Below are 27,553 nucleotides of genomic sequence, written 5' to 3' on the forward strand. Positions count from 1 at the left end.
CTAAATTTTACTAAAATTGTGAGAATAACCAAATAAATGAGTAATAAAAGGAGTAACTCTTAAGTGTTTTAATGTCTTTTTCTTTTAATTTTAGAAAAATCTTAAAAACGAGATTATGAAGAAAATTTACAGAACAGTTTCACCCCCGTTTTTTCTTCTAAATTCAGTTAAAATGTAAGTTAACGCCTTTTTAAAGAAAACAAGGTTATTAAGACTATTTTTACTTTCTCATCTTTACTCTTTATGTACTTTTGAAGTTTTCTACCATGAACATGTTAGTTTTATACTCAAAAACCAGTTCTTTTTTTTTTTAATGAACTGAGAAAATGGTAAGAATAAACAGTAGGGGGCAATATAATACTGATATTTTCATTTTAGAAGCACAGTAGTAATACTTTGGAGCTATAACATCATATTAGGAACTCTTGATTTTTCATTAAAAGTCTGGTAACAATTTTTCCCCCATTTCTAAATGTGGACTCTAGATGACCTCTTAAGGAGTTATTTGCTGCAACCTCCAGTCATCAGACATTTCCCTAAGTTGTTTTCCTGTTAGTAACAACGGTGCTTTGTATACCTTTCATTGTACCTCCTGTCTTTCTCCCTTTATCCACTCCACAGCCCAATGCCCATCATCCCAACCCCCACCAAAATACTTAAATCAAAAGAAGACAAATTATCATGTTATAAATTACAGATAAAACAGGATAAATACAACTTTACCTCAGCATTTATTTTTATATTTTTCATTGAATGCCACATAAAATCTAAGATCTCAGCTCTTAGAATACAAAAAGATAATTGCAAATTATATATTAGCAGAAACATATGTCAGTTCAGTTCAGTTGCTCAGTCCTGTCTGACTCTTTGCGACCCCATGAATCACAGCACACCAGGCCTCCCTGTCCATCACCAACTCCCGCAGTTCACTCAAACTCATGTCCATCAAGTCGGTAATGCCATCCAGCCATCTCATTCTCTGTCGTCCCCTTCTCCTCCCACCCCCAATCCTTCCCAGCATCACAGTCTTTTCCAGTGAGTCAACTCGTCGCATGAGGTGGCCAAAGTATTGGAGTTTCAGCTTTAGCATCAGTCCTTCCAATGAACACCCAGGATTGATCTCCTTTAGAATGGACTGGTTGGAACTCCTTTCAGTCCAAGGGACTCAAGAGTCTTCTCCAGCACCACAGTTCAAAAGCATCAATTCTTTGGCGATCAGCTTTCTTCACAGTCCAACTCTCACACCCATACATGACCACTGGAAAAACCACAGCCTTGACTCAACGGACCTTTGTTGGCAAAGTAATGTCTCTGCTTTTTAATATACTATCAAGGTTGGTCATAACTTTCCTTCCAAGGAGTAAGCGTCTTTTAATTTCATGGCTGAAAACACCATCTGCAGTGATTTGGGAGCCCCAAAAAATAAAAGTCTGACACTGTTTCCACTGTTTTCCCATCTATTTGCCATGAAGTGATGGGACCAGATGCCATGATCTTTGTTTCCTGAATGTTGAGCTTCAGGCCAACCTCTTCACTCTCCTGTTTCATTTTCATCAAGAAGCTTTTTAGTTCCTCTTCACTTTGTGCCATAAGGGTGGTGTCATCTGCATATCTGAGGTTATTGATATTTCTCCCAGCAATCTTGATTCCAGCTTGTGCTTCTTTCAGCCCAGCGTTCCTCATGATGTACTCTGCATATAAGTTAAATAAGCAAGGTGACAATATACAGCCTTGACGTACTCCTTTTCCTATTTGGAACCAGTCTGTTGTTCCATGTACAGTTCTGACTGTTGCTTCCTGACCTGCATACAGGTTCCTCAAGAGACAGGTCAGGTGGTCTGGTATTCCCATCTCTTTCAGAATTTTCCACAGTTTATTGTGATCCACACAGTCAAAGGCTTTGGCATAGTCAATGAAGCAGAAATAGATGTTTTTCTGGAACTCTCTTGCTTTCTCCATGATCCATATGTGTGTATATATATATATAATATATATATATATAAAATTAGCATTTGTGCATGATAGCAGGACAATAATGCTATGTTACATATTTGTATAGCTTTGTCAGTCAGGTCCATTATCTCAAAACTTTGGCCTACCTTGCTACTTTGAAACTTAATGTAATGTTCAGGCCAAATCTTGTGATAAAAAGAAGCATTACTTAAATGGAGTCAGTTCGTGTTTATTACAAAAAGAGAACATTCATTATAATTCCTCATCCTGTCTATACAAATTCCCTCCACATATTTGTTATACATGACAATTTTGCTTCTCTTTGCCCCTTTCATCAGAGGAGAGTTACCTGGAAATTTCCTTCATGTTAAATATTTAAAACCAGTTGAGTCAATTCGTACTGGGAGTCTTTTTCTAGCACCATTTTCAAGCAGAGCAAAGATCTATCTGTCCCCAAGACATTATGACAGATCACTAAAACATTCACAGATATAAATCCCAAACAGTCATAAGCTCTTAAAACAGGTATGTCTGTCAGTATATATATGAATATGAAGCATGTGGGTATATGTATGTGTATTAAGTATATATAAACACATATATATACATATGTGATAATTATGTGTACAAGTTAGGAGAGATTGTTTTTAAAGGTTTTGGTTTCTATGTTAAACAGACCAAGAAGTAGTGACAATAACTCAGAATCTGTCTGAAATAACTAGTTGGAGGGAAAATTTTAGGGCTCAGGTAGCAAGGAATTAGTGGTAAATGAGAAGGCTCCAAAAGAAACTTCCCAAAAGAAATGTTAGGAAAAGTCTGAGGAATCAACAGCTGATTTGGAATTGAAGCAAATGGGAATGTAATCAACAAGTCACAGAAGGACTGGAGAACGACAATCTAACTTAAGAGTTCTCAGCCGATTTCTGGGATGAGAAAGGGAAGAAAGAGATATTCAGGCATTAGGACCAAGGACCAAAAATCACAACTCTGAACATGCAGTCCTGAAGGAATCCTTAAACCTACATCTCTGAAAATTTCTCTCTCATTGATGAAGTATAGTTTCATTCCTGAAAATAGAAAATCTTGGGGGAAGACGTAGTTACCATCAACAGGAGATATATCCTCTAGGGCCGATGTCTTTGTTAGGATGCTGTTTTCTTTTTCTTAACCTAGGGAAGATTTGCTTTTTAAAAAAATTTTATTCTATATTATAGTTGATTAACAATGTTGTGTTAGTTTCAGGTGTACAGCAAAGTGATCTGGTTATACATATTACATTTATTCTTTTTTTAAATTCTTTTCTCCATTTAGGGCTTCCCTTGTGGCTCAGCTGGTAAAGAATCTGCCTGCAATGCAGGAGACCTGGGTTGGGAAGATCCCCTAGAAGGGAAAGGCTACCCACTCCAGTATTCTGGCCTGGAGAATTCCATGGACTGTATAGTCCATGGGGTCACAAAGAGTTGAACCCAACTGACTTTCACTTTCACTTTTCCCCATTTAGATATTATAGAATATTATGCAGAGTTTCCTGTGCTATACATAGGTCCTTGTTGGTTATCTGTTTTAAATACAGCAGTGTGTATGTATCAATCTCAAACTTCCAATCTATCTCTCACCTCCCCCACCCTTCCCCCAGATAACCATAAGTTTGTTCTCTAAGTCTGTGAGTCTGTTTTATAAGTAAGTTCATTTGTATCATTTTTCTAGATTCTACATATAAGCAATATCATATGATATTTGTCTTTCTAGGATGTTATTTTCTGATTTGGGGGAATACTATATTCTGTCATAGAAGAAAACAAATGAGACTGATGAAACACACTATGTTAAAATTAGATAAGTTAGAAACTTATGAGACATGTTATACACAGTAAATACAGCATATTTGTGTGAATATACCTAATATTGGGCTTCCCGGGTGGCTCAGATGACAAAGAATCCGCCTGCAATGCGGGAGACATGGGTTCAATCCCTCGGTTGGGAAGACCCCCTGGAGGAGGGGAAGACAACCCACTCCAGTATTCTTGCCTGGAGAATCCCCATGGACAGAAGAGCCTGACGGGTCACAGTCCATGGGGTTTCAAAGAGTCGGACATGACTGAGCAACTCAGCATAGCACAGCATACCTAATATTGATGAGGCGCTAAAGATACAAAAGGTAACCAAAGCACTAAGTATTCACGGCAAACTGGGTATGCATGAAGCTTAGAACACGCTCAATATGTGTGAGGTCTGGATTCAGCAAAGCACTGATGACACTTGTCCTCTACCCGGGAAATACAACTGAATCCACGACAGCTCAGCAGTCTCAGTGGCACCTCCAGCTGGGACCAGGGAAACCTGCCTCCTCCTTAGAGCAAGTGTGCCTCACTGGCCTCAGGCACATTCTACTTGGTTGAGTCCAATCTCAACTGTGGTCCTCCTCCTGGCCACACCTTTAGGGGGAAGCTGGTAGGAAGAGATGGAGTGAGGACACAGAACAGTACATAACTCAGGAATCGGGAACTGGAATCCGTACCTGACTGGCATCCTTCACTAACAGTGTTAATCTCTCCCCTCACTTTCTCCTTGTTCCTCACAGTGTACGTTAAGTTGATTCACTAAACCATGTGACTTAAGCATCGTTTATTGGTGTGTAATCCTTTGTGTTTCATGACCTCTGGAATGGCTTGCCTGGTAGTGTATTTGGAGGCTACCATTATATCAAGGTAACTTTCCACAAGGCACATGAACAGAGAGACTTACAAGACTTCTGGTCTTCTCATTTTAACTAGGCACAGCAGCCCGCTATCTACGTGAACTCATTTAAGCTCCAAACCTCTTCTCATAGCTCACAATTCTCTATCTGCTACAGGCCTAACTTGTCTCTAAAGGACCAAAAACATAACACATTTGGATTAACTAACCTAAGTACTGAAGCTGCAATAACAATGTTGTATATTGCTCTTTATTGCCTCTACTAAATGTCAGTCAAACTTCAGCAAATAATCTTGATAAAATAGTGCTAAAGTCTGGTTTGCAGTCACAGAATAAAAAGATGTAACTTCATGGGAAATACAGAACATTATTAGCTATCTATAACATGTAAGAAATTACACATGACTGATTACAGTTTTTCTTTTTAAAATTAATGACAGTAAATCAAAACAGGTACTATTGAGAATCACTCCCCAAACCCAAGACTTGTTTAGATAAAAGGTCCAGCTTGGTGACAACGTTTCAGCTAAAACTATAACTACAAACTGGATGTTTTCTATAAATTTACATCATTATAAATAAAATAGAGTCAAGTGTTCCGCACAATATTATGACGAGTACATGCCAATTGTCATCGATCTCTTAGATGAAACTAAGAAAGTGGGTAAAAAGGAAAAGATATCAAAAATAAGCTATTAGGGTTTCCCTGATGGTCCAGTGGTTAAGAATCTGTCCTGCAATGCAGGGGACACTAGTTTGATCCCTGGTCCAGGAAGATCCCACATGCTGCGGAGCAACTAAGCCTGTGAACCGAGCCTGCATTCTGGATGCCGTGAGCCGCAACTACTGAGCCCACATGCAGCAACTACTGAAGCCTGCAAGCCCTAGCGCCTGCACTCTGCAACGAAAGAAGCCGCCACAATGAGAAGCCTGTGCACCACAACTAGAGAGTAGCCCCCACTTTCTAGAGAAAGCTTGGATGCAGCAACGATGACCCAGCGCAGCTATGAAAATAAAAAATAAATTTTTAAAAAGCTATTAGAAACAACTCAAATGGTAAAAAAAAAAAAAAGTCTTTAAATGCCTCTTTATCACTTCTGAAAGTAAAAGAGAGAACACTTTCAATGCTTATTTAATTAAACAGAACTAGAAATAGAGCTCATTTTAGTATTACAATTGTTTAATCTCCCTCTGGGCTTGCCAGATGGTGCTGGTGATAAGGAATCTGCCTGCCAGTGCAGGAGACAGGGGTTCGATCCCTAGGTTGGGAAGATCCCTTGGAAGAGGGAGTGGCAACCCACTTCCAGTATTCTTGCCTGGAGAATCCCCATGGATAGAGAAGCCTGGCGGGCTACAGTCCATGGGGTCACAAAGAGTCAGGCACAGCTGAGTGACTGAGCATGCACGCACACAATCTCCTAATACAGGTTATCTTCAGTTCAGTTCAGTTCAGTCGCTCAGTCATGTCCGATTCTTTGCAACCCCATGAATCACAGCACACCAGGCCTCCCTGTCCATCACCAACTCCCAGAGTTCACTCAACCTCATGTCCATCGAGTCGGTGATGCCATCCAGCCATCTCATTCCCTGTCATCCCCTTCTCCTCCTGCCCCCAATCCCTCCCAGCATCAGTCTTTTCCAGTGAGTCAACTCGTCGCATGAGGTGGCCAAAGTATTGGAGTTTCAGCTTTAGCATCAGTCCTTCCAATGAACACCCAGGATTGATCTCCTTTAGAATGGACTGGTGGGTTATGTAGATTCCCTAAATTCAACTTTGCTCCATTCTCACGCTTCCCCATCCCTCTCCATCAAAAATGTTTAATGAATTAGTAACCTTGACACTGTGAGAAATTTTTTTTCTTATTTGGAATATTTCCATAGTATCATGACAACCAGCCACAAAATAGAGATATAAAGACAGGCAGATAATATAGTCAATTTCTATATATTTTATATGAAAATCAGCATCATTATTTCAGTTGTATTTTTACACAAAATTATATATATACATAACATGTCTATGTGTATATATTATTGGGTTTTGTTTTTTTTCTTCCCTTCCTGATCTCTGTCTTGTACAGATGTCAACTTCAGTCTTTCCAACTTCCAGAACATAGTTATAAGACTACTGCTCTTCCAGATCCATGTCTCACTTCCTGTACCATTAGTGATACTAGAGTAGACATCTGTGGTGCACCCTGCCCTTCCTCTTGGACCCTGGGATTGTTCTAAGGATGGGCACTGATCCCAGCCTGGCCATTTAGCAATTTTTTCCCCCTTCATTTCAAACTTGAATTAAGAGTGGTAGTCCCTTCCTAATGGTGGAGATAGTAAGATGCTATATTTCCTGATACATGAAGAAAGCCAGTCTGGTTTTTTCACATCTCACAGCTTAATATTTATTTTACCATCTATGAAAATCCAAAAGAACGGCCTAACAGAGTTGCCCCACCACATAGAGGTGACCTTCTCTTTACTTATTCTGTCTCAATCATGGATTTCTCAACAGCTGGCCCGAAGTTCAGAAGACAGTGAGGTGTCACCAGTTTCTGTCATACATATATACATATTTGTATAAAAATACAACTCTGAAATGATGCTGCTTTACATAAAACTGTATGGAATCAACCTTATTATATAAACTCTCCTGGTATATGCAGTTTGGCAGTTCTGGCAGTTCTTCATCCCACTGCACTATGGCACAAGGGACAGAAGTTGTAGTTATTTACTTCCTGAGCCAGGACACAATGCTTACACACGCTGCACATCCAGAATTCATATTCAGTAATTGGGCTTCCTGTGGCAACACATGTCGGCAGTTTCCCTTCCCCTCTGTAAAAATAAGAAGAGAAAGAATTACACTTTAAAATGTCTAATCACTAAAAACCTTATTACACTAAAAAAAACTGAAGAATGTAAAACATTTCAAGGTAAACTTCAAATAAAAGCTTTTCTTGCAATAAGAAAATAAATCATTAATATACTATTAAGACTAATGAAAACAGGCTTTGAGTACAATGTTAAGGTGGCTTGTTGTTTAGTCGCTCATTGATGTCAGAATCTTTGTGACCCCATGATCTGTAGTCCACCAGGTTCCTCTGTTCATGGGATTTTCCAAGCAAGAATACTGGAACAGGTTGCCATTTCTTTTCTCCAGGGTATCGTCCCAACCCAAGAATTGAACCCCCATTTCCTGCACTGCAGGTGGATTCTTTACTGCTGAGCCACCAAGGAGTTAAGGTATGAGACTTTAAAATTTAGTGATTTCATCATTATACTATACTATTTAGATATAAAAATCTATGTAAAAATGACATCTACTAATTACAATTGGCCCTACCCTTCAAGAAGGCCATCCAATTCGGATTTTCTGTTATCTTTCGGAGTATGTTTGGTGAAGATTTCTAGAGCAAGATCTTCATATTGCTGCTTCTGTTCCGAACTGAGGGTCTCTAAAGATTCGAGTTTAATGAAAGCCTTTGAACAAGTACCAAAAGCTCTACTGGCACACGCACACAGCGCCAACAGAGAGTAGATCTCAACTGCAGGGATGATGTCTTCATAGTCTCTCAGGTGAAGAGCTAGGAAAGAGAAGGCAGTTTGGACTGTGTAAAGCAATCACACCATCACGAACATGTATGGGGAAGAATGTTAGGCTGGCTCAGTTTAACCTACATGAATGTTAGCAGAGTTAATGAAAACAATGGTAGGTGATCAGAGAACTAGTAGGGGAAGTAGACTACATGACCACCACATTCTGTAACACCAGCCAACAGCTCAGGGCCTATAAAAATTACCACCGCCAAATGATGCACATGGCTGCACCACTTAGAAATATACCAAAAATTATTGGTGTCAAAATACACTGCAGATATAAATATAAATATATTATAACTGTATAATTATAATTTTTATATGTTTCATATTTATAAAACATATAAAACATTTATATGTTCCATATAAATATGTTAGAAATTTCTGTGGATTCTCCAAACAATATCATGTTTCTTTTTGTTTTAAAAAAAAGCGAAGTATGAAATCGTATGTTTTCTCTTTGTGTTTCTTTGAACAGATTATCGCTTTTCAGTCTGTCTTATTGAAAAAATAGAACTTTGAGAAAAAAGGAAGTGAAACTGAGTCTCTCTAAGTTCTCAGCTCAGATAATTTATTTTGATTACCATATCTTATCTTCACAGGCTTCAGGGCATGGCCAAAAGAGAAAAAGGGGTTACTGAAGTTAATATAAGAGTCACGTGAAGGAGTTTGCCCTTCGTATTCAATTTATGATTTTTCAGACATGGTGCATATATGAGTTAATACACCCACCTGTCTTCAGTGCAGTGTCAACATAGCCCTCGTAGAGCTGTCTTTGCGCCAGTATGAAGAAGTGGTAAGCCTCAGCCCCTCTCCAAGCATTATCAGTGAGACGATTACTTGTCGACAGAACTTCTTCTTCCAGCAAACCAGCCAAAGCAGAAGTGGCCTACAAATAAAGCAGACCCACATCTGCTGTCAGCACAAACCTAACAACAGTCCTTCCAATAGAGAGGATTTCTGAAACTGTTATACATTAAAATATCTAGGGAAGGGGACCTCCCTGGTGGTCCAGGGGAAAAGAGTCCGTGCTCCCAATGCAGGGGGCCCAGGTTTGATCCCTGGTAGAGGAACTAAGATCTCGCATACCACAACTAAGTCCACGAATCGTAACTACTGAGCCTGTGCACTGCACCACAATGAAGACCCGGCACAGCCAAAATAAATAATAATAAACAACTTAGCGTATTTCATCATTACAGAACTGTCACCACAGACTTCTCTATTATAATTCATACTTTGTTAAACCGACATGATCAAATTTTTTCTTCAGTTTTACTGAGGTATAATCAACAAATCAAATAGTAAGATATTTAAAGTGTAGATTGTGGTGATTTTATATACATATATATTGTGAAAGGATTCTCCTCCCCAAGGAATGATCAAATTTTTAAACAGAATTGATTAAACTTTATGTTAATACATGATCATTTACAATTTTAAAAATACACATATTTCCAGGGAAGCTTTTAAAACTCACTGATTAGAAAGGATTTACCAAGAAAGGAATTAAGCAAAGATTAGTAAAACAAATCATTTTCAATATTTCCAAGTTGAGATGTCTAAATGTGAGTACTAATTCCAAATCATTTACTCTTTTTCCTCACATCATTTAAGAAAATAAATGCAAACAAACAAGTACCTTAAATGGTCTATCCATAAAGAGAAGTTTGATCATGCTGGGGTTTATTTCCCTTAAATGCTTCACATGACTTAACATCACTTAATGTTCCACCTTACCTCTGAGCTCTTTCCTTTAACTTTGCCTCGCTGGGCATTTTTCATTTGTTCGTGGTACTGCTCTATAAGTAAAGCCGACAGTACATAGAGCTTCTTCACACGTAAAGGTTTAGTTCTTTTCTTTGCCTCTTCATCTGCAATCTTTAAATATTTAAAGAGTTGGGGGAAGATATTTCTTAATCTATGTTTGTAAAAATGTTCTCATTTCTGAAATCTGATTCTCTAAAAAGAGGAGGAAAGTCAGTAGGGTGGAATATAAGTACCATCCGTTTATGACAAATATTTTGAAACACATTTTCATTCCCTTAGTACTGATAAGTAATTAGTTATTTCCTTAGTATTTAGCCATTGGAATTAGAATGCAAAACAATTTTAGAAAATAACAGATGCTGATAAATAATTAAGTCAGAGTGGAGAAAGCTTTCATTGAAAGGGTAGTATTTTATATAACATATTTTTAAAATAATTTTCAAGTACCTAGAGATAAGATGGCTTTACCATGGTACATCTCCAGAAATTGAAATCTTTTTAAATGATTCAGAAGGAAATTTTTCCTTTGTCATTAAATCAAATGGTAAAAGAATAGAACAGAATGTTAAATCTGCTTACGTTAATTCCATACTAGTCATGTTCCCTCCAAATGCCTACTATGAAAAGTGTAACATCTTTAAAACTTGCACATTTAAAAAGGACTTGAAAATTTATTATCAAGAGGATTTAATTTCCAGTTACGGGAACTTGTACTTTATAGTAGCTGAAAATTCTCTAATTGTTAACTTCAGCATTAAGTAAACATACAGTTGTTTAGGAATCAGCAAGGTGCTAAAATTAATAAACAGTCTTTTTAGTAAAAGGTAATACTACTAAGATAACACATAGTTATACTATGATAGTAACAAAATGAGAGGGATTTTGCTATAACAAATATTTGCTTCCAAGGAATGGAAAATGTATTCTTTAGTATATAAGAAAACATTGGTAACTACAACAAATCAAATACTCACCAAGACTATTACATTACCTTAAACATCAGCTTGGCAGCATCATAAAAGTAATTGGCTTTCCGATAGAGTTCTATGGCATCAAGAGTTTTATTCTTTTCCAATAAATGAGATGCATACCTTGCTAACAGGGAACCAATTTCTTTCATATTATGACTTTTAGCCAATTCAACAGCTTTGTTCCACTTGGGGAAAATATATACAACATACAATTACCCAAGCATTTACAGTCAGATATGTCTAAAAATACATCAATAAAGCTTTAAGTTTATAATAATAAATAACATTATATCAAAATATAAAACTGGTATATAAATTTTTTTTAAATCAGGGGAATTATAAATTTTAGAAGTCAAACATGTTGAAATAATCAAATGATCTAAGACTGATGTGCTTAAGGAGCACATCTGAAAAAGAAAGCATCAAAGTTTATAGTCATATTAATCTTATAATTCTAATTTTGCACAAACTATGAGGGAGAAAAAGATACATTTGTTTATAGTAAAAAAAAATAAGGAATTTCAGTTAAGAAAATATCCTATCAGATTTAACATTTAAGTTATTTTTATAAAGCAAATGGATCTTTATAAAATACTTAAAGAAAATGCTTAAAATAATACATTGATAGTGAACAATTTCAACAATTCATTTTCATTTTAGTTAAATTCTTAAAAATCTTAAAAATATCAAATATATGTTTTCTATAAGGAAAAGAAAATAGATTTGCCAAAATAAATATTGATAAAATAACTCAGTTCCTTCCTCTTGCAATGACCATTAACTGGTCCTTTTTTGGAAACAAAACACAACCCTAATAAAATGCAGAAAATTATGAAATTACTTCCAGACAAAAACTTGCCAGACTAAAAGCACAGGGTTTTTTCAAGTTCCCATACTGAGTTAGTTATGAGGGGGTCACCCTTAATGGTAGCACTTCAAGAGGTAAGTGCAAATTCTGACATTTTCTCAGTCCTCAACCAAATAAACAAATATCTGGCTCCTTTCACAAAATCTGTCGCAAGCTTTCCAACCCCTGTCCTGTCAACAGTCTTTACAGCATCACTCTGGTGACTTTCAGCTCCTTACTTGGTTGAGATGTACACAGGTATCCACTGCTGCCTTTGGCTGATTACATTTCAAAAATGCAGTCACTGCTTGTTCACACATTCCAACTCTCACAAACATCTGTGCTATTTCCTGTAGACAAAACATTACCATCAGATTTCACAGAACAAGGAAATCACTTACATTTTAACTTGTCAAACTCCATAGGAATATTACAATTACTGGGAGCAACAGTAATTTTTCTTTTAAATGGACATAGGGGCAGAGACTACAAACCAAAAAGGATACTAAGGCATCTGCTCATAAAGATCCCCTTGAAGAAGGAAATGACAACCCACTCTAGTATTCTTGCCTGGGAAATCCCATGGACAGAGGAGCCTGGAGTCCACGGGGTCGCAAAGAGTAGAACACAACTTAGTGACTGTACAGCAAACAGCACAGTAATATTTCTTTTAACTGGACACAGAGGCAGAGGCTACAAACGAGAAAGGATGCTAAGGCATCACCTTTTATAAAATCTGTGCTTCACTGGCTCACAGCACAGATTTGATTTTCAACCAGGTTCTGAAGATACTGAACTCTTGTCTTCTCTCACTTCAGTAGCTACTTTACAGAAATGCCAAGCCCCAAAACACCAAGCTAGTGGGTAAAAAATACCTTTAAAGGACTGATGTGATACTCAGTGTTATCATTAACTAGAGGCTTAAGGGAAATCTCACACTCACAGGGTTCCCAAATACCTCTATTAAGCAATGTCCTAGACAAGTTGGCTATTCATCAGTTCAGGAAACTAGGCCAGAAATGGAAGAGGGGAACCACAACAAAAAATGATTATGCCCATAGGGCTGCACTTGCCAATTTTCAGACTATCTGGTTTTTTTTTTCTTTCTTAATATCTAAATGGTCAGAGTTTTTCTCTCCCCATTAATTATGCCAGAGAAGGCAATGACAACCCACTCCAGTACTCTTGCCTGGAAAATCCCATGGACAGAGGAGCCTGGTAGGCTGCAGTCCACGGGGTCACGAAGAGTCAGACACGACTGAGTGACTTCACTTTTACTTTTCACTTTCATGCACTGGAGAAGGAAATGGCATCCCACTCCAGTGTTCTTGCCTAGAGAATCCCAGGGACGACGGAGCCTGGTGGGCTGCCGTCTATGGGATCGCACAGAGTCAGCCATGACTGACGCGACTTAGCAGCAGCAGCAGCGTTAATTATGCAACAATCAATTTAAAGAGCCCAAAGAAGAAAATTTAGAACAAAGTTACAAAGAACTCTGCCTTTAGTTTCATTCTTTTTTTAAACATTAAATCCTTTGTTGTTAATATAACCTACTAAAGTCAAGCTATCTTTTTAAACTTTTCTTAAATTTCAAACATACATACACACGCACGACTCCCCACACCCACCTCAAATCACTCTGAAGAGAATCTCTGACAACATATTATTTCATCTGTAAATATTTCATGTATTCAGCTAATTTTTAAAGCAATGTTATGAAACTGACACGCCCCACACAAGACTGTAATCATGTTAAAATAGTAGGAATATGATTGATTTTTTCCTTCTCCATTTTGAAGCATTCTGTAATACTAAAAATTGTTTTAATAACTAAAGCATCATTCCACGTCTTAGAAACTATGAGATTATAATTTTTAATTTTCCATATTACAAAGTACATTTCCTCACTATAATAGAAAAGTTTTATAAAGTAACCTATCAACTCCCAAAACTGAAATGTATAATATCCTACTGGAAGCAACTTGTGGTTTTCCGGAAGTGAATTGGCAAGATTCTCCAATCCCACATAATCTTCTAACATATAATAACATTCAGCTAAGCGTTCCTGGTTCCGGCCTTGTACATAATATTGTATAGCATTCAACCTACAGAAAGAAAAGAAAAACTTTTAAACTAATGTGAATCTCCTGATAAATAAGTACTTTCACCAGAAAAGTTCTTTCATTAGAATGGCAGCACTAGTATAATATTACTCTAATCATCATCTTTAGTTATAAAGTATCTTTGAAGCACATAAATTGAAAAACAAAAAAAAGACTGCATAGCATATTTTAGTTACAATATTCTTTGACTATTCTTAAGAAATACTGCTTTACTCTGATACACAGTTGTATTTTCAAACACTGACATAAATAAGTAAGCATACTGATCAAAATGATAGCTTCAGAATAAAAACCAATGATTTCTGAAAATAAGCTATTATAATAAAACAAGCAAACAAACAGTAGAAAGCTACCTGGTGCTAAAGTATACATCTTCTGGGTTTGAAACTCCAAAAGTCTTACAATGCTCACCTGACAACTGGAAGGATCCCTTGCTCCTCCATGGTAACTAGGGCTTCATTTCCCTGGCATTATTTCTTAGAGAAGCACTCTACACAGGCAGCTACAATTTCAAGTGCGGAATGAGTGGATGGGGGGGTTCAGATAGGTGACCTACCTCTTTTGTCGATCAGCAAAGTAGTCTCCGATGGCATTGTGGGCTTGCTCAAGGAGACTGTCATCCGCGTCACCTGATCCAGTTTTTAGGAGCTGGAGTACTCTAATCCAATCTCCCAACTTCAGTCGGAGGCCAATAGCCAGATCTCTACAAAAAAAAAGAAAAAAAGATATTCATTCATTCAAGAGCGACTGAACTGAACTGAACTGAACAAGTATTTAGGAAATGCCTGCTATGTGCTAGGTTCAATTCTCAGATGCTGAGAATACACAGCAGTGAAGAGACAGATAAGGTAATGCTCTAAACATTTTAGAAATTTAGCCTGACCAGGGAGGAGGCAATGGGGAGAACCCACAACAGGAAAAAAGAAACACTTTTCTGCCTCTTACTCTCCAAGGCTTTCAATTTACTTGGCAAAATAATCCCTTAAATAATAATCATTTCTTTTCATCAGTTTCTTAGACATGATCAGGCTTATTTCATGTTTACATGTTTGGTTTAGTATTTCTTTTCAAAGCTTAAGTTGTATTAGCAATCTCCTGAAAGTACAAATAATAAAAACTAGATACAATGTTCACAGCTGAAATGAAGTTCATACAGTAGTTTATATAAAGAAAAATGAAATATAAAGAATAAAACTCAATCCCTAAATACCCTGGAATTCCATTTCATGTTCCTTGACAACAGAAAATTAAATAATGACCTAAACCAAAACAGAGAACCTAAATAATGAGTGGTACAATAAATGATAAAGCCCCTAGTCTCTGTAGTTACATGGGTTTTTTCCCTACCAAATGAAAAAAATTTCCCATGGCTAGTCATTAACATTACGTAAAGACAGAGAAGAAAGCTGCCTCTGAATTACAAAGCGTAAATTAAGGTCACGTTGAATGTCTGGGTTGGAATCCAAACTGAAGTTATTTTTTTTTAAAGAAATGGTGTGATGTATTTAGTCTATTTTACAATCCTCATTGGAGAAGGCAATGGCAAGCCACTCCAGTACTCTTGCCTAGAAAATCCCATGGATGGAGGAGCCTGGTAGGCTGCAGTCCGTGGGTTCGCTAAGGGTCGGACCCGACTGAGCGACTTCACTTTCACTTTTCACTTTCACACATTGGAGAAGGAAATGGCAACCCACTCCAGTGTTCTTGCCTGGAGAATCCCAGGGACGGCAGAGCCTGGTCGGCTGCCGTCTATGGGGTTGCACAGAGTCAGACACGACTGAAGCGATTTAGCAGCAGCAGCAGCAGCACAATCCTCATTTGTTTAAAAAAAAAAAAAATGCAGATTCTGGGAGCAGTCCAGAAGCCTGCACCTTCAGCACTTACCTTCTGTCCATATCCAGATACATCCTTTCTGCTTCCTCGAACCGGCCAAAGTAGGCAGCCACCTCTGCCTGCTTCATGGGCTCGCTCTGCAGGTTGCCCAGGCGCTTCACAAACTTAATGCCCTGGTAATCTTTGCAACGCACAAACGCTTGCTCTGCAGTGTGCAAATCCAGTTTCTGAAGAGCTGCTTCAGCTAGCAGGCGCCTATATTAAAAAGAGAAACAGTAAAAGCCTATGGTGAACTATAGATAAACCAGTCTTGAATCAGAATTCAATTACTACACCTATTGCTTCTAGTGAAACATAGTGGGAAGTGATTATTTTAACAAATTTATAAACGTTTTCCTTTTTTATTTTTTGCTGCACTGGGCTGCACACAGAACTTCCCCGACCAAAAATCAAACCCATGGCCCTTGCAGTGGAAGTGAGGAGTCTTAACCACTGGACCACTAGGGAAGTCCTAATATTATGCTTGTGTTGAATATTTCTACCTCTAAATTTCTGTATTTTAAAAAGAAGAGCAAGAATGGAAGTTATTCCCGCCAAGAGTCCAGTATCAGAGTAGTGGACAACGGCTGAGATTTTACACTTGATACTTTATGAGGTTTCATTTACTTATTTATAAATACCAAAGTCGGGGGTGTGGATTATCCTCTATGAACTGCGACGCATCCTCTATTCCAACCTTCTCAATCAGTGCTCGACTGTCTCGCAGGGACCTGATCTCAAAGTTAATGATATAATCCTTGTTTGGATATTCTGGATTCTAAAAGTAAAGAAGAAAAGAGAGAAATCCAAATAGTTGCCTTTAGAGTATGTATTTCTTTCTTACAGTCTTAAAAAAAAAAAAAAAAGCAAACGAACAACTGCATCATATTATGAGCAAAACTGGGAAGAAAATAAATTCCCATGTGTGGGTCTTTTGAATTTTCTGGAAAATATCCATTATCCAGCACTACAGTTACACACAGCAACTCTGAAGCTAGAGAGCCTAGAGTCAAATCATGCTTGTACCTACTGCTAACTGGGTATCACTGGCAAGCCAGCTGATTTCTCCAGGCCTCAAATTCTTCATCTAAAAAAATGAGATGGTAATCAAATTTACCTTCTAGCATTGTGAGGATTAAATGAGATAATACCATATCGAACACTGAGCACAATGCCCAGCTGTGTTATTCACCTTATTCAGTCTCAGAACCAACCCGACACACACTTGTTTCAGACCTTTGAAGAAATACACCCGCTGACTGAACCACAGCAGCCTTAATCCTCTTCTACTTGCTGAATTTCTTGTCCATCCCCCCAACTTCTCTACTGGAGGCCAGGAACTGTCTTTACTTGTTCCCAAACAATATTTGCTGAATCCATGAACAGATGAACTTTAGGTAAATAATTTTATCCACCAAGAACCTTCCTGATCTAAATATCTATCAGGTACAGTTGTAACGACAAATAAACACCTCATACAAACGTGTTAATGCACGTTAATTCCCTCCCTTTTTCTTCTGCACTCCTTCCTCCAAGAAATTTCTCATGTTATTTCTTTTTCCTATCTTATTGACATATAATTGGCATATAACATTCTATTTTTAGGTGTACAACACTCATGTTATTTCTTAAAACTGTATGCTTGAAGGAATCCACAGTTCAGATATATTTCCTGGGTCAACAAGGCCTCAGAGGGAACTAAGATACAACAATATTGTTTTCTTTATGGCTTTGCATGTGGTAAGTCAGGCAGAGAACCAAACTGTCACAGAGAACCTGGTTTCCCTCAGTTTAACAACCCCTACCAGTAAACCAGGCACTATACTGCAGTGATTCTTTAGCCTGGTACAAGATACACATAAACTGTGCCCAGTGTATCAAGAGTTTTAAAGTACATCTAACCAGTTTAAATATGTGTTTTAAAAATTCTTCATGCCAATATAATCATTTTTTTTTTCAGATGTTCAAGCTGGTTTTATTTTTTTATTTTTTTATTTTTACTTTTTTGTAATTAATTTATTTTTTATTGGAGGCAAATTATTTTACAATATTATATTGGTTGGTTTTGCCATACATTGACATGAATTCGCCCCGGGTTTACATAAGTTTCAATATAATCATTTTTAAGCACTCCAGAATTCAAGGCAATCAGCAACTATGAGCCTTTCTTAGATAAAATCCAGCCAACTAACAAAGATTAATCAAAATTAAGAACTCATGCACAGAGAAAATATAGAAAAAGGCTGATAGTAGCTTTCACTTAAATAAATATAAGACCAAACAACTGGGTCGTTAAAATAGGGTTAGAAAACAAAATGTAAACATTCTAAATCTTGACAAAGTAAAAATAACAATATACCTAACAATAAAAGGAGAGAAAGAGGGAGAAAATGTAAGAACATCATCTTTTAGAGTGCACAATCAATAATATCAAACATTAAGATGTCGTTTTAAAGCAGTAGTTTTTTTAATTTCACTAGTTTCTTTAGTTTTTCATAGTTATCTTTCTTAACCCTGAAAAACATCAACATTTGTGGTGGAAAAAAAAATTATCTGAAGTTCTACAATTCCTTCAGATTCACTTTCTCATTGTTTAAACTGAACACTAAAAAAGTAGATTGTACAATGATGCCACTTCTATAAAATTATTCCTGTTTATCTAATCTATCATATCAAATCTATCTTTCCACATATTGGTTAGTTTGCCAATGCAGAAGAACTAAGAGACACCAGTTCAGTCCCTAAATCGGGAAGATCCCCTGGAGGAGGGCACGGCAACCCACTCCAGTATTCTTGCCTAGAGAAGCCCATGAACAGAGGAGCCTGGTAGGTTACAGTCCAAAGGGTCACAAAGACGCGGACACAACTGAAGCAATTTAACATGCAATCATTAAAATATATAGATTGCAATAGAATTTCAGACCTTCCTTTTTGATGTTTGACTGCTGAGAGCTTTTAAGCCTCACCCCCACCCTTCCCCTTCTGCCTCACATCTGGACAAGGTGATAAGAAAGTGTTAAGTGTTCCATCCTTTGGTGCCACAGGAGTTTCAAACCACACATATCTCTACCTACTTATGGGAACCCCCACTCTAGCCCCATCCTCTAACTACCCAAAACACCCTAGCCTGTCTCCTTTCCTTGTTCGCAAATCAATTTTGAACCAGCTTAGGAAAGCTGTCCTTTCTCCCCGAAAAACCTCACTATGTAGGTAAGATCTTTTATACCCTTTTGGTATGTCTGTGGTGTTAATAGTCTTGACATGCAAAAAAAATTTGGGGTGGGGCTATTCCTGCTGCTTTTGTGTGGTCATCATATACAGAAAAGACTGGATCACAATAAAAGAGTTGCAATTTACATTATCAAACTAAAATGAAAACATGTTATAAAATGGAACATTTCTGGAAATTTAAAATCTACTATCCCAATTCCAAAAAACATACACAGTACATAGGAAAATTAATACTTTGGATAAAATGAAAGTAAACTTGCAATATATTCTCAGAGTAAAAAATTCTCAAAGAATGTCCAATGAAGGTCAAAGTAGAAGTTAAAAAATTATCTGGAATTTAGAAACAGATTACTTTATAAAAGCTGAAAATAAAAATGGAAGGAAGATGCACCTCACAAGAAAAAGTTACTCAAATATTCTAGAACAAGAAAAAGACTAAAGAAAATTGTGAAATATTTTTTCAGCGTTCTGTTATTAACATAAAATAAGGACAACTAACTACCCTTTTTGAGCTCTTGGTCCGAGCACTCCACTAACTGCTTTCTTCTCACTACCTGACAAAATAACAATCCTATAAGAAAGGTGCTATTACTGCCCATATTTTATAGTCATAAAAGCAGGCTCATAAACAGGAAAGGAAAATGAAACTTTAAAAGACGAAGGAAGCTGTCTAAAGGTTGTGTGAGTGACAGAGCAGGGCTGGAACTCTGTAACCCACACTCCTAACCAGTACCCGATACTGCCCAGGACAGAAACGAATTCCAGTCACGCCAACAATAGAAATGTAACTGTTTTTTAATAAGAATTACCTTTAATATCTCATCCAAAAGAACAGATTTAATTTCTAAATCCTCAAAGTTACAAATATATCCAGAAGTCTGAATGGGTTCCTTTAAAGACAAAAACAAATGTTATGTATAAAAGTACAAAAATTTCCTTCTTTGACTTATCATGATTTTAAATTTTATTATCAAAATTCTCAAAACAAAAAAGTAGAGAGAATGTCATTAACACCCACATACCCATCATCTAAATATTAACAGTCTGGAGATACACTTCAGTCAATTTTTTGGCTAAAGTATTTTAAAATAAAGTAAATCTAGAGACATCATGACATTTCACTCCTATTTCAGTACATTATCTCTAAAACATAAGGATGTTCTCTTACACAGCCACATGATGATGATCACACCTCACATAACCAGCATTAATTCCCTAATGGGATCCAGCATCAGCTTCTGAATTAATCCAAAGATGGTTTATACGGTTTGATAATTCTCATTCATTCCATGTAACATTAAATTTAACTCAATGAAATTTATATCTAAGTGTATATATATATCAAAGAAGTCTCATACCATGAAAAGTATGTCCTCTGTAACATTAGCCAGAGGCTATTGTTGACAGATTCATTTCCTATATGAGATTTAATTTGCCAACATGGAAATACACGAGCCTGCTATATGTCTCTTTCGTGTCCTAGTGTTATACAGGCTTGTAGAAATAAAGTAGAGCAAATGCATATTATAAAGTAAAGTAGCTGTCCTAAACCCCTAGTGGAAAAAATAGGTATAAATATTATATAAAAAAGAAATAAACTCCCAATATACTTAATACCTCCAACAACACTGCAAAAAGAATAGGATAATGTCTGATAATGAAAATAACTCAAGAATGCAATTTTTCAAAATATGTGTGTAAAGTCATAAAGAAACAGAAAGTAACCTAAAATCCAAATGCAATAATGCATCAGATTTATAACTCTGAAAGTTAGTGCTTCATATATAATAGAAACTTAAAAATTATAATAATAGGAAGACACTAAAAAGATGAAAATAAGTAAACGTTGAATCATATTTAGTTTGCACTTAATATGTCTAAGTTTAATACTGAGGCTCTTACAGGCATATTATATGTGTTCATTAGGTTTTAAAATATATATTTTCTTTAAAAAGTAGAAATTGATTAAAACTATATGAAAAAACTTTATAAAATCCTACACTTCCTCAAAAAATCATATTACATAAAGGCAAATAGTATGCTTTTATGAACAGAAAGAATCAAAACAAAATTTCACTCACAAAAAAGTACACGTGGTGAAATATTTCTTATAAATTATAGGAGCCTTTTAGAAGCTTTCTTTTGGTACTACATGTAAACAAAATATACCTGTATATAAAGGTTCATCACTAGAAAATTTTTTATTTCTAACTAGACAATTCAACAAAGAAAGACAGACAAAAGATAAAGTTATAAAAGATGATCTGTGGATAAAAAAATAATACCAAAAACAAAGAGGAAAGGAGAAACAGAAAGGTAAGGAGAGTGATCAGGCAGGATCAAGATGGCACAGGAAGACCTTTTGTCCCTTTAGGACAGAATACGATGTCCTAAAGGAGTTCTAGTAAGTCCAGTTTTGAAGAGTATGTCCTCATGTGTTAGAGGCATGGCAAGCAGGGTAACTGACCAAACAGGGACCACAGCCAGCCAGTGTTCTCACAAATGAAAATAACAGCTTAGCATGGTTTCTAAAGAAATTCAGTCAATGGTTAAGTCTTTAAGAAATTCACCTACCTCTAAACCTAACAGAAAACTGAAGTACTTGCCAAGCCAGACAACAAACTCCAAAACTAAATAAATAAAAGGTTGTTCTTTTGAAACTACTTAAGAAACACTTTCCACTAAGCAAAGATTTGCCCTGGTCCTGGACTCACCATGTGTGCTGCAAACACATTATAAACGGCCAGGCATAATCCTCTCACCTCTCCAGGCACATGATTTCAAAATCAGTGTAAGTAGGGTCAACAATGGATAAAGAACCCTAACATTCAAAAAGTATTTCACTTCCATCCTCAAGTTTATCCCATGGTTACCTGCCAAATTTTCACACTTGTTTCTTTGGAAAGGTCAAGTTTTCTTTAAGCCTTTGAAAGACAGCTGTGCTTATACAGGTTAAAGGCAACACCCTAAATGCCCTTCCTTTGAGCCACTGGTGGCGGTAGGCACTCAGTCGTGTCTGACTCTTTGTGAGCCTGCCAGGCTCCTCTGTCCTTGGAATTCTCCAGGCAAGAATACTGGAGTGGGTTGCCATTCCCTTCTCCAGGGGATCTTCTACACCCAGGGACTGAACCTGGGTATCCTGCACTGCAGGTGATTCTTTACCATCTGAGCCACCAGGGAAGCCCTTTGAGCCATTACTCAGGGTCTGAAAATTACAAAGATCCATAAGACGCCTTGCTTCCCTGATGGCTCAGATGGTAAAGCATCTGCCTGCATGCGGGGACTCGGGTTCGATCCCTGCGAAGATCCCCTGGAGAAGGAAATGGTAACCCACTCCAGTACTCTTGCCTGGAAAATCTCATGGACAGAGGGGGCTGGTAGGCTATAGTCCATGGGGTCACAAAAAGTCGGTCATGACAGAGAGACTTCATAAGACACTTAAAAGCTTTAACAAAGCCTTTGAGAGCAATTTACACCAGGTCATAGGCCAACCCAAAGATCCTGAGTAGGCGCAATTAAGGATATAATTTAGGACATTAAAATTGAAAATAATTTAAGATATTAAAAGGGCAAATAGTTTACCACTAAATAAATTATTACAGAAGATCTTCAGTAGCTCAGGGGCCCCAGCATGTAATTTTTTCCCAAGAAGGAAACTACAATCCAAACAAACATCAGTTACTGCCATAAAGCACGTATCAAGTCATCGCTTATTATTTCCACTAGCAGAGTACAATAGGAGTATTGAAAATTCCAAATTGAAAATCCACAGATAATTCAAAAATTGTTTAAAAGATTTATCTTCTTAATTATGTTTTGATTAGGCTACCACTCAAATTTTGAATTCCCAAACACAATAGCTAAGAGTTACGGAGCAGACCGACAGGAAAGTTTAGCACCTAAAAATCAGTTGATGTGAGTCACAAGTAGAAAATATAAACTTTAAAAATCAGTGAGAAAGGAGCATTCTGACACACCAGAGAGAGTAGATTATTAGTCATAGTCCACAAGATTATCAGGATGAGAAAGAACATGGATTATTGATTGATAAAGTTCATGTAAATATAAATGAGACAAAGGTAAGCACGGAACAGGCAAAACAGAATGAAAGGACAAGGGAATTTCAAAAGCACTCTTTGGTTAGGTTGCCTTAAGTAACTCTGGTAAATAAGACTACAGGTCCTCTTTTTTTAAAACTTTGACAAGGGAAGAAATAAAGACTACACAGTTAGTGACCATGGCTCCATCTTTTAAATAGAACAGATAAATGCTTAGAAAGTACCTTTCAGTGAAAGTAGAGAATATTTAAAAGATAAATATTGATCCCACTTAAGACCAAATATTTTTGAGTTCCACAGAAATGTTCCTATTTATTTTCAGAATTCATGCAGCCAACACCAACAAATTTCTTGAAGAAACAAAGGAGAAATGTCCAGGTTTTGGTTTTTGGCTCATTATTTATGTACCATTAATGCTCATTTCTTGGTTTTACCTCAGGATCCAAGTTTCTGAAAACATACATTCTTGTCTTCTCCATCACTGCAAACAAATCAGGATTATCTTTGGCCCACTTCATATCCCAGACATCTTTTCGCTCCAGTTTTAACAACTCGCCAATGACTTGCTGTCCTGTGCTGTCTGTCACTCGCGCATCCAAGTCAAAGAGGGTTAGAACTCCTAAGACATCGATGACAGCAAGGCGGCTACAAGTAATGAAATTGGAGGAGGGGAAGAAACAGTACTCGAGCATCCATGAATATAATTACCTATTACCATTCTTCAAAATAAGTTCATCAGAACCCAGGAAGAAGGTAGAAACGGCTTTAAATAATTAACTTTAAACAAACATTTATACATTTGATAGAAGACATGGGGTACTTTCCATTTTGCTTCCTTGAGAGAAAAAAGTATGCAAGGGACTAAGGCAACTGGTATGCAAATAACCTAAAATATTACAGTAGAATTTCAATATTTTGCCCAATTAGAGAAAAACATCTTTGTCCAATTAGAGAACAACATCTGTATATATATGTGTGTGTGGCTACATATTCCTAATAAATATAATATTTAAATACAAATACAGTATAGTAAAACCACACTCAACTATACAAGTTGAAAACAAACACACATCTTTGCATTTGTTACATAAATACAACAATCCCAGTGGATGACAGTCTACCTATGGAAAGTTTTCAGACTTACCTAGAGTTGCAATTCAAGGATAATTGGTAGGCTTGACAATTAAAGGAGTATTTTTGAATCAAACCAACGTTAGGAAGACTGTATCTCTGGAAGGTGCCAGATTCACGACTCTACAGAAAATATTTTTGATTACTAAAGCCTATTTACTATAATAACATTAAATTACAACTACAGGTCTCTCTATATGTTCGTAGATTTGCTTCAAATCCAAAGTGGTAGTGTCACAGTGAATTCTCAGATCTGATACTGATCATGTTCTGAGTACATATTTACCTCCTAATTTAATCAAAACCTTTTTAAAGTGGCTGAAGATGATCTAATTTTTTTCATGTAACATCCAAGAAAAAAAAGTCAGGAACCTAGTTCTTTTTAATACACAAAGTCTTAGATGGAAGACATATCTAGGGTTATTTACAATTTTCTAGGTTAATATTCAGGGTACATTGAAAGCTAACATATACAGCACCCACTGAACTAAATTTCATATACATGAAAAATAAATATAAGACCACCATAGGAACATAGTTGTCACTGAAAGTCTATGTTGTCACCCTGTAGCCATCTATATACCAGTTCGTGGCAAAGGGTGATGATCAGAAAGCAGTGGTACAGTGAGTACTATTTCAATGTGTTTAAACACAGAACAGAAGGTAAGTTTCCATGCAACTCTGTGCAGCCTTAAGGCTGACAAATCAACAGAGCAACAGAAAAGCGAAACCTTGCTGTGCCTGGGGCCATGGCAATGGGAAAAAAACAGGAGGCTACCCTCAGCCTTCTGCAGAGGGCTGTCAGGAAGACTGGGGAGGGCAAGGGACTGGTAATGAGGGCGGATATTTTTTTAATGTACAAAAGGCAGGTATAGGCTTTAAAAGATTTAATATATTGAAGTACACAATCAGATTTTGTTTTTGAAAAAGTAAGTCCTATGACTTTGAGTTTGAAAACATCATGGTTTTAAAAGTTGTTTATATTTCAACAGTGGAAAGTTCTCAATGCAGAAGGTATCTTTACCACTAAAATTTTTGCTAGTATTAAAACTGTCTGAGTGTTTCTTATAGGGAGACTCTCTCATTTAGGAATTAAGTCTATTTTTATGGTTGATCTGAGTTGCATTTTCTTTTTATTTTTTCCTGCAAATGTCAGAAACACAACTAACACAACCGAGAAACGTGCCGTGTAACAAAGAATATAAAAAGAAAAGACTCTCCATAGAGCTGACTGTCAGACAAACTGCTTAAAACATACACCAAATTCATTTGGCGAGAAAAACGAATACTATGTTCTTAAGAGTTTCCCCCATAAACTTAGCTAATGTCTAAAGAATGTAACTAGAACTGGAAATATATACACTCAAGGATCTATATTTACATAATTCAAATTTAATGACTCTACCAGCTTTACTATATTCAGTATTTATTTCTAAAATCACTATTTTCAAATATCAGAGCTCAAGAAGAGACACTATAACATTGATACATTGATTTTATTTGAAAAATTCAGCAAAAATTTGCCATGGACTTCTTTATTTTATTGGCTAGCAAACACACTACCTCTTCATTCTAAGTCTTACGAAAACAGCTGAGCCAAAGCAGTTTCTCCAGTACAAAACAAAGCAGGCTACATAGAGAGGAAACTTTCCAAGACCTATTGCCACCGTCCAATCTATTCCACATTGGCCAGTCTTTACAGGGCTCATTCAACCCAGCGACAGACTCGCCCCAGCTGGCCACGAGTCTACTACTTTCAAAGTTATTTTTTGCAAATGATTAACAATTTGTGAGGCAATCTTTAAAACTTTATTTCTTTTATTGGACCAAGTAAAACTTGAGGTGCCCACAAGATGAGATTCAAATCCAAAACATATTACTTTGCCCTATTTCCACCACTTAAAAGATTACTGTTCATAGAAGAAGTTTTTTTAACCACTTACCACAATCAGTGTCTTATCAGATGCAGTTATGGCACAAATCGGATCCCTTGTGCCCTAAAATAAAACAATGTTCAGTTCAGTTCAGTTCAGTTCAGTCGCTCAGTCGTGTCCGACTGTTACTCTTTATCAAACATTTATTGAATGACTGATCTAGTATAAGGTGGTATGCAATTCGCTGTGAAGAATACTTCAGCTATATATTTATTAACTTAACCACTATTTACTTACTGAGCACTTACTATGTGACAGACATTGAAGCACTGGAGATACTCAGATGTAATCTCTGCCCTCAGGGATTACTCAAAAGTCTAGTGGGGAAGACAGTGGACCCAGCGCCTAACAACAGTACAGTGTGATCAGAGTAGAGGTAAACACAAGAGTCAGTAGAACACAGAGGGAGGAGCCTAAACTTACACCAAATGGGAAGAGAGGCAAACACTCGAGCTTAGTCGTAAAAGATGAACATTTAGCATGAGGACCAGCATATGCCAAAATAAAGCAGGGGTAAATGGTATAGAACTGTTACAACCTGGATGGGTCCTTAAAAAGGAAAAGAAAAGACAAGGTCATTCTCAAAAGGTGGCATGCTATATGAGTCTCTTCATAAGACATTCTCAGAGTGACAAAACTATAGAGATGGAAACACATTAGTGACTGCCAGGGGACAAGGATGGGGGTGGAGAGTGAGTATAAAAATGAAGAAGTAGCACGAGGCAAGTTCCTTTATGGTGATAAAGTTACATAAAACTACATGTAAAAACTAGTGAAAACCGAATAAGGAATTGAGTTGTAGTCTAGTTCACAGCATCATTACCAATGTAAATTTCCTGATTTTGATATTATACTACCATTACATAAGATGTCACCACGTGGGAAGCTGGGTAAAGTGGTTTTATGTGCTATTTTTGCAGCTTCCTATGAGCCTAAGATTGTGTTAAAATAAAAAAATTTTTTAAATCAAAAGAAGAGAACATAGCAGATCTACAAGTTGAATCTGAACAGAAATTTTTAAAAGAATTACTAGAATAATATGCTATTCACTGGAAACAAATTTTTTCATGTCTCAAAATAAAATTATAATATTTCCAAATCTGTCGATATTAACATTTGCTGGCACTAATAAAATCACCTACTTGAATGGCTTTACTATAATCAAGCACACCATCCAATGATCCAGAAGGCGTATCATCAACATGATAAATTCTGGAAAAAAAAAATCAAATTTCAATGACAGTATAAATAAGGTTTATACTATTTCATGATCTCTAGAACAATTAAAGGATTGGATGACACCAATGAATACCATTATTTAATATTAATGTCCTGATTATTTTAAAGAGTTCTTGACACAGCTCAACCTTAT

At 36.7% G+C, this 27,553-nt stretch overlaps 1 protein-coding gene across 2 annotated transcripts in view; it reads right to left on the bottom strand.

Moving 5' to 3' along the window:
• Positions 1-127: 127 nt before the first annotated feature.
• Positions 128-27,553, bottom strand: part of WDR35 (WD repeat domain 35) — a 61,678-nt gene continuing 34,252 nt past the window's right edge. For both annotated transcript variants that reach the window (XM_055399594.2, XM_088841206.1), the window contains 15 exons: positions 27,324-27,393; positions 26,191-26,244; positions 24,261-24,370; positions 23,551-23,761; positions 19,868-19,948; positions 16,469-16,605; positions 15,840-16,043; positions 14,512-14,658; positions 13,805-13,937; positions 12,072-12,182; positions 11,006-11,170; positions 9,985-10,125; positions 8,977-9,133; positions 7,991-8,231; positions 128-7,482 (listed from right to left, as the gene is read on the bottom strand). In XM_055399594.2, the coding sequence (XP_055255569.1) occupies positions 7,332-7,482; positions 7,991-8,231; positions 8,977-9,133; positions 9,985-10,125; positions 11,006-11,170; positions 12,072-12,182; positions 13,805-13,937; positions 14,512-14,658; positions 15,840-16,043; positions 16,469-16,605; positions 19,868-19,948; positions 23,551-23,761; positions 24,261-24,370; positions 26,191-26,244; positions 27,324-27,393 (2,113 nt within the window). In that variant the 3' untranslated portion in view covers positions 128-7,331. The remainder of the gene's footprint in view (positions 7,483-7,990; positions 8,232-8,976; positions 9,134-9,984; positions 10,126-11,005; positions 11,171-12,071; positions 12,183-13,804; positions 13,938-14,511; positions 14,659-15,839; positions 16,044-16,468; positions 16,606-19,867; positions 19,949-23,550; positions 23,762-24,260; positions 24,371-26,190; positions 26,245-27,323; positions 27,394-27,553) is intronic.

Source organism: Moschus berezovskii, chromosome 11, assembly GCF_049115385.1.
Source record: "Moschus berezovskii isolate FMDL1 chromosome 11, NW_MosBer_1.0, whole genome shotgun sequence".
Lineage (NCBI taxonomy): Eukaryota > Metazoa > Chordata > Mammalia > Artiodactyla > Moschidae > Moschus > Moschus berezovskii.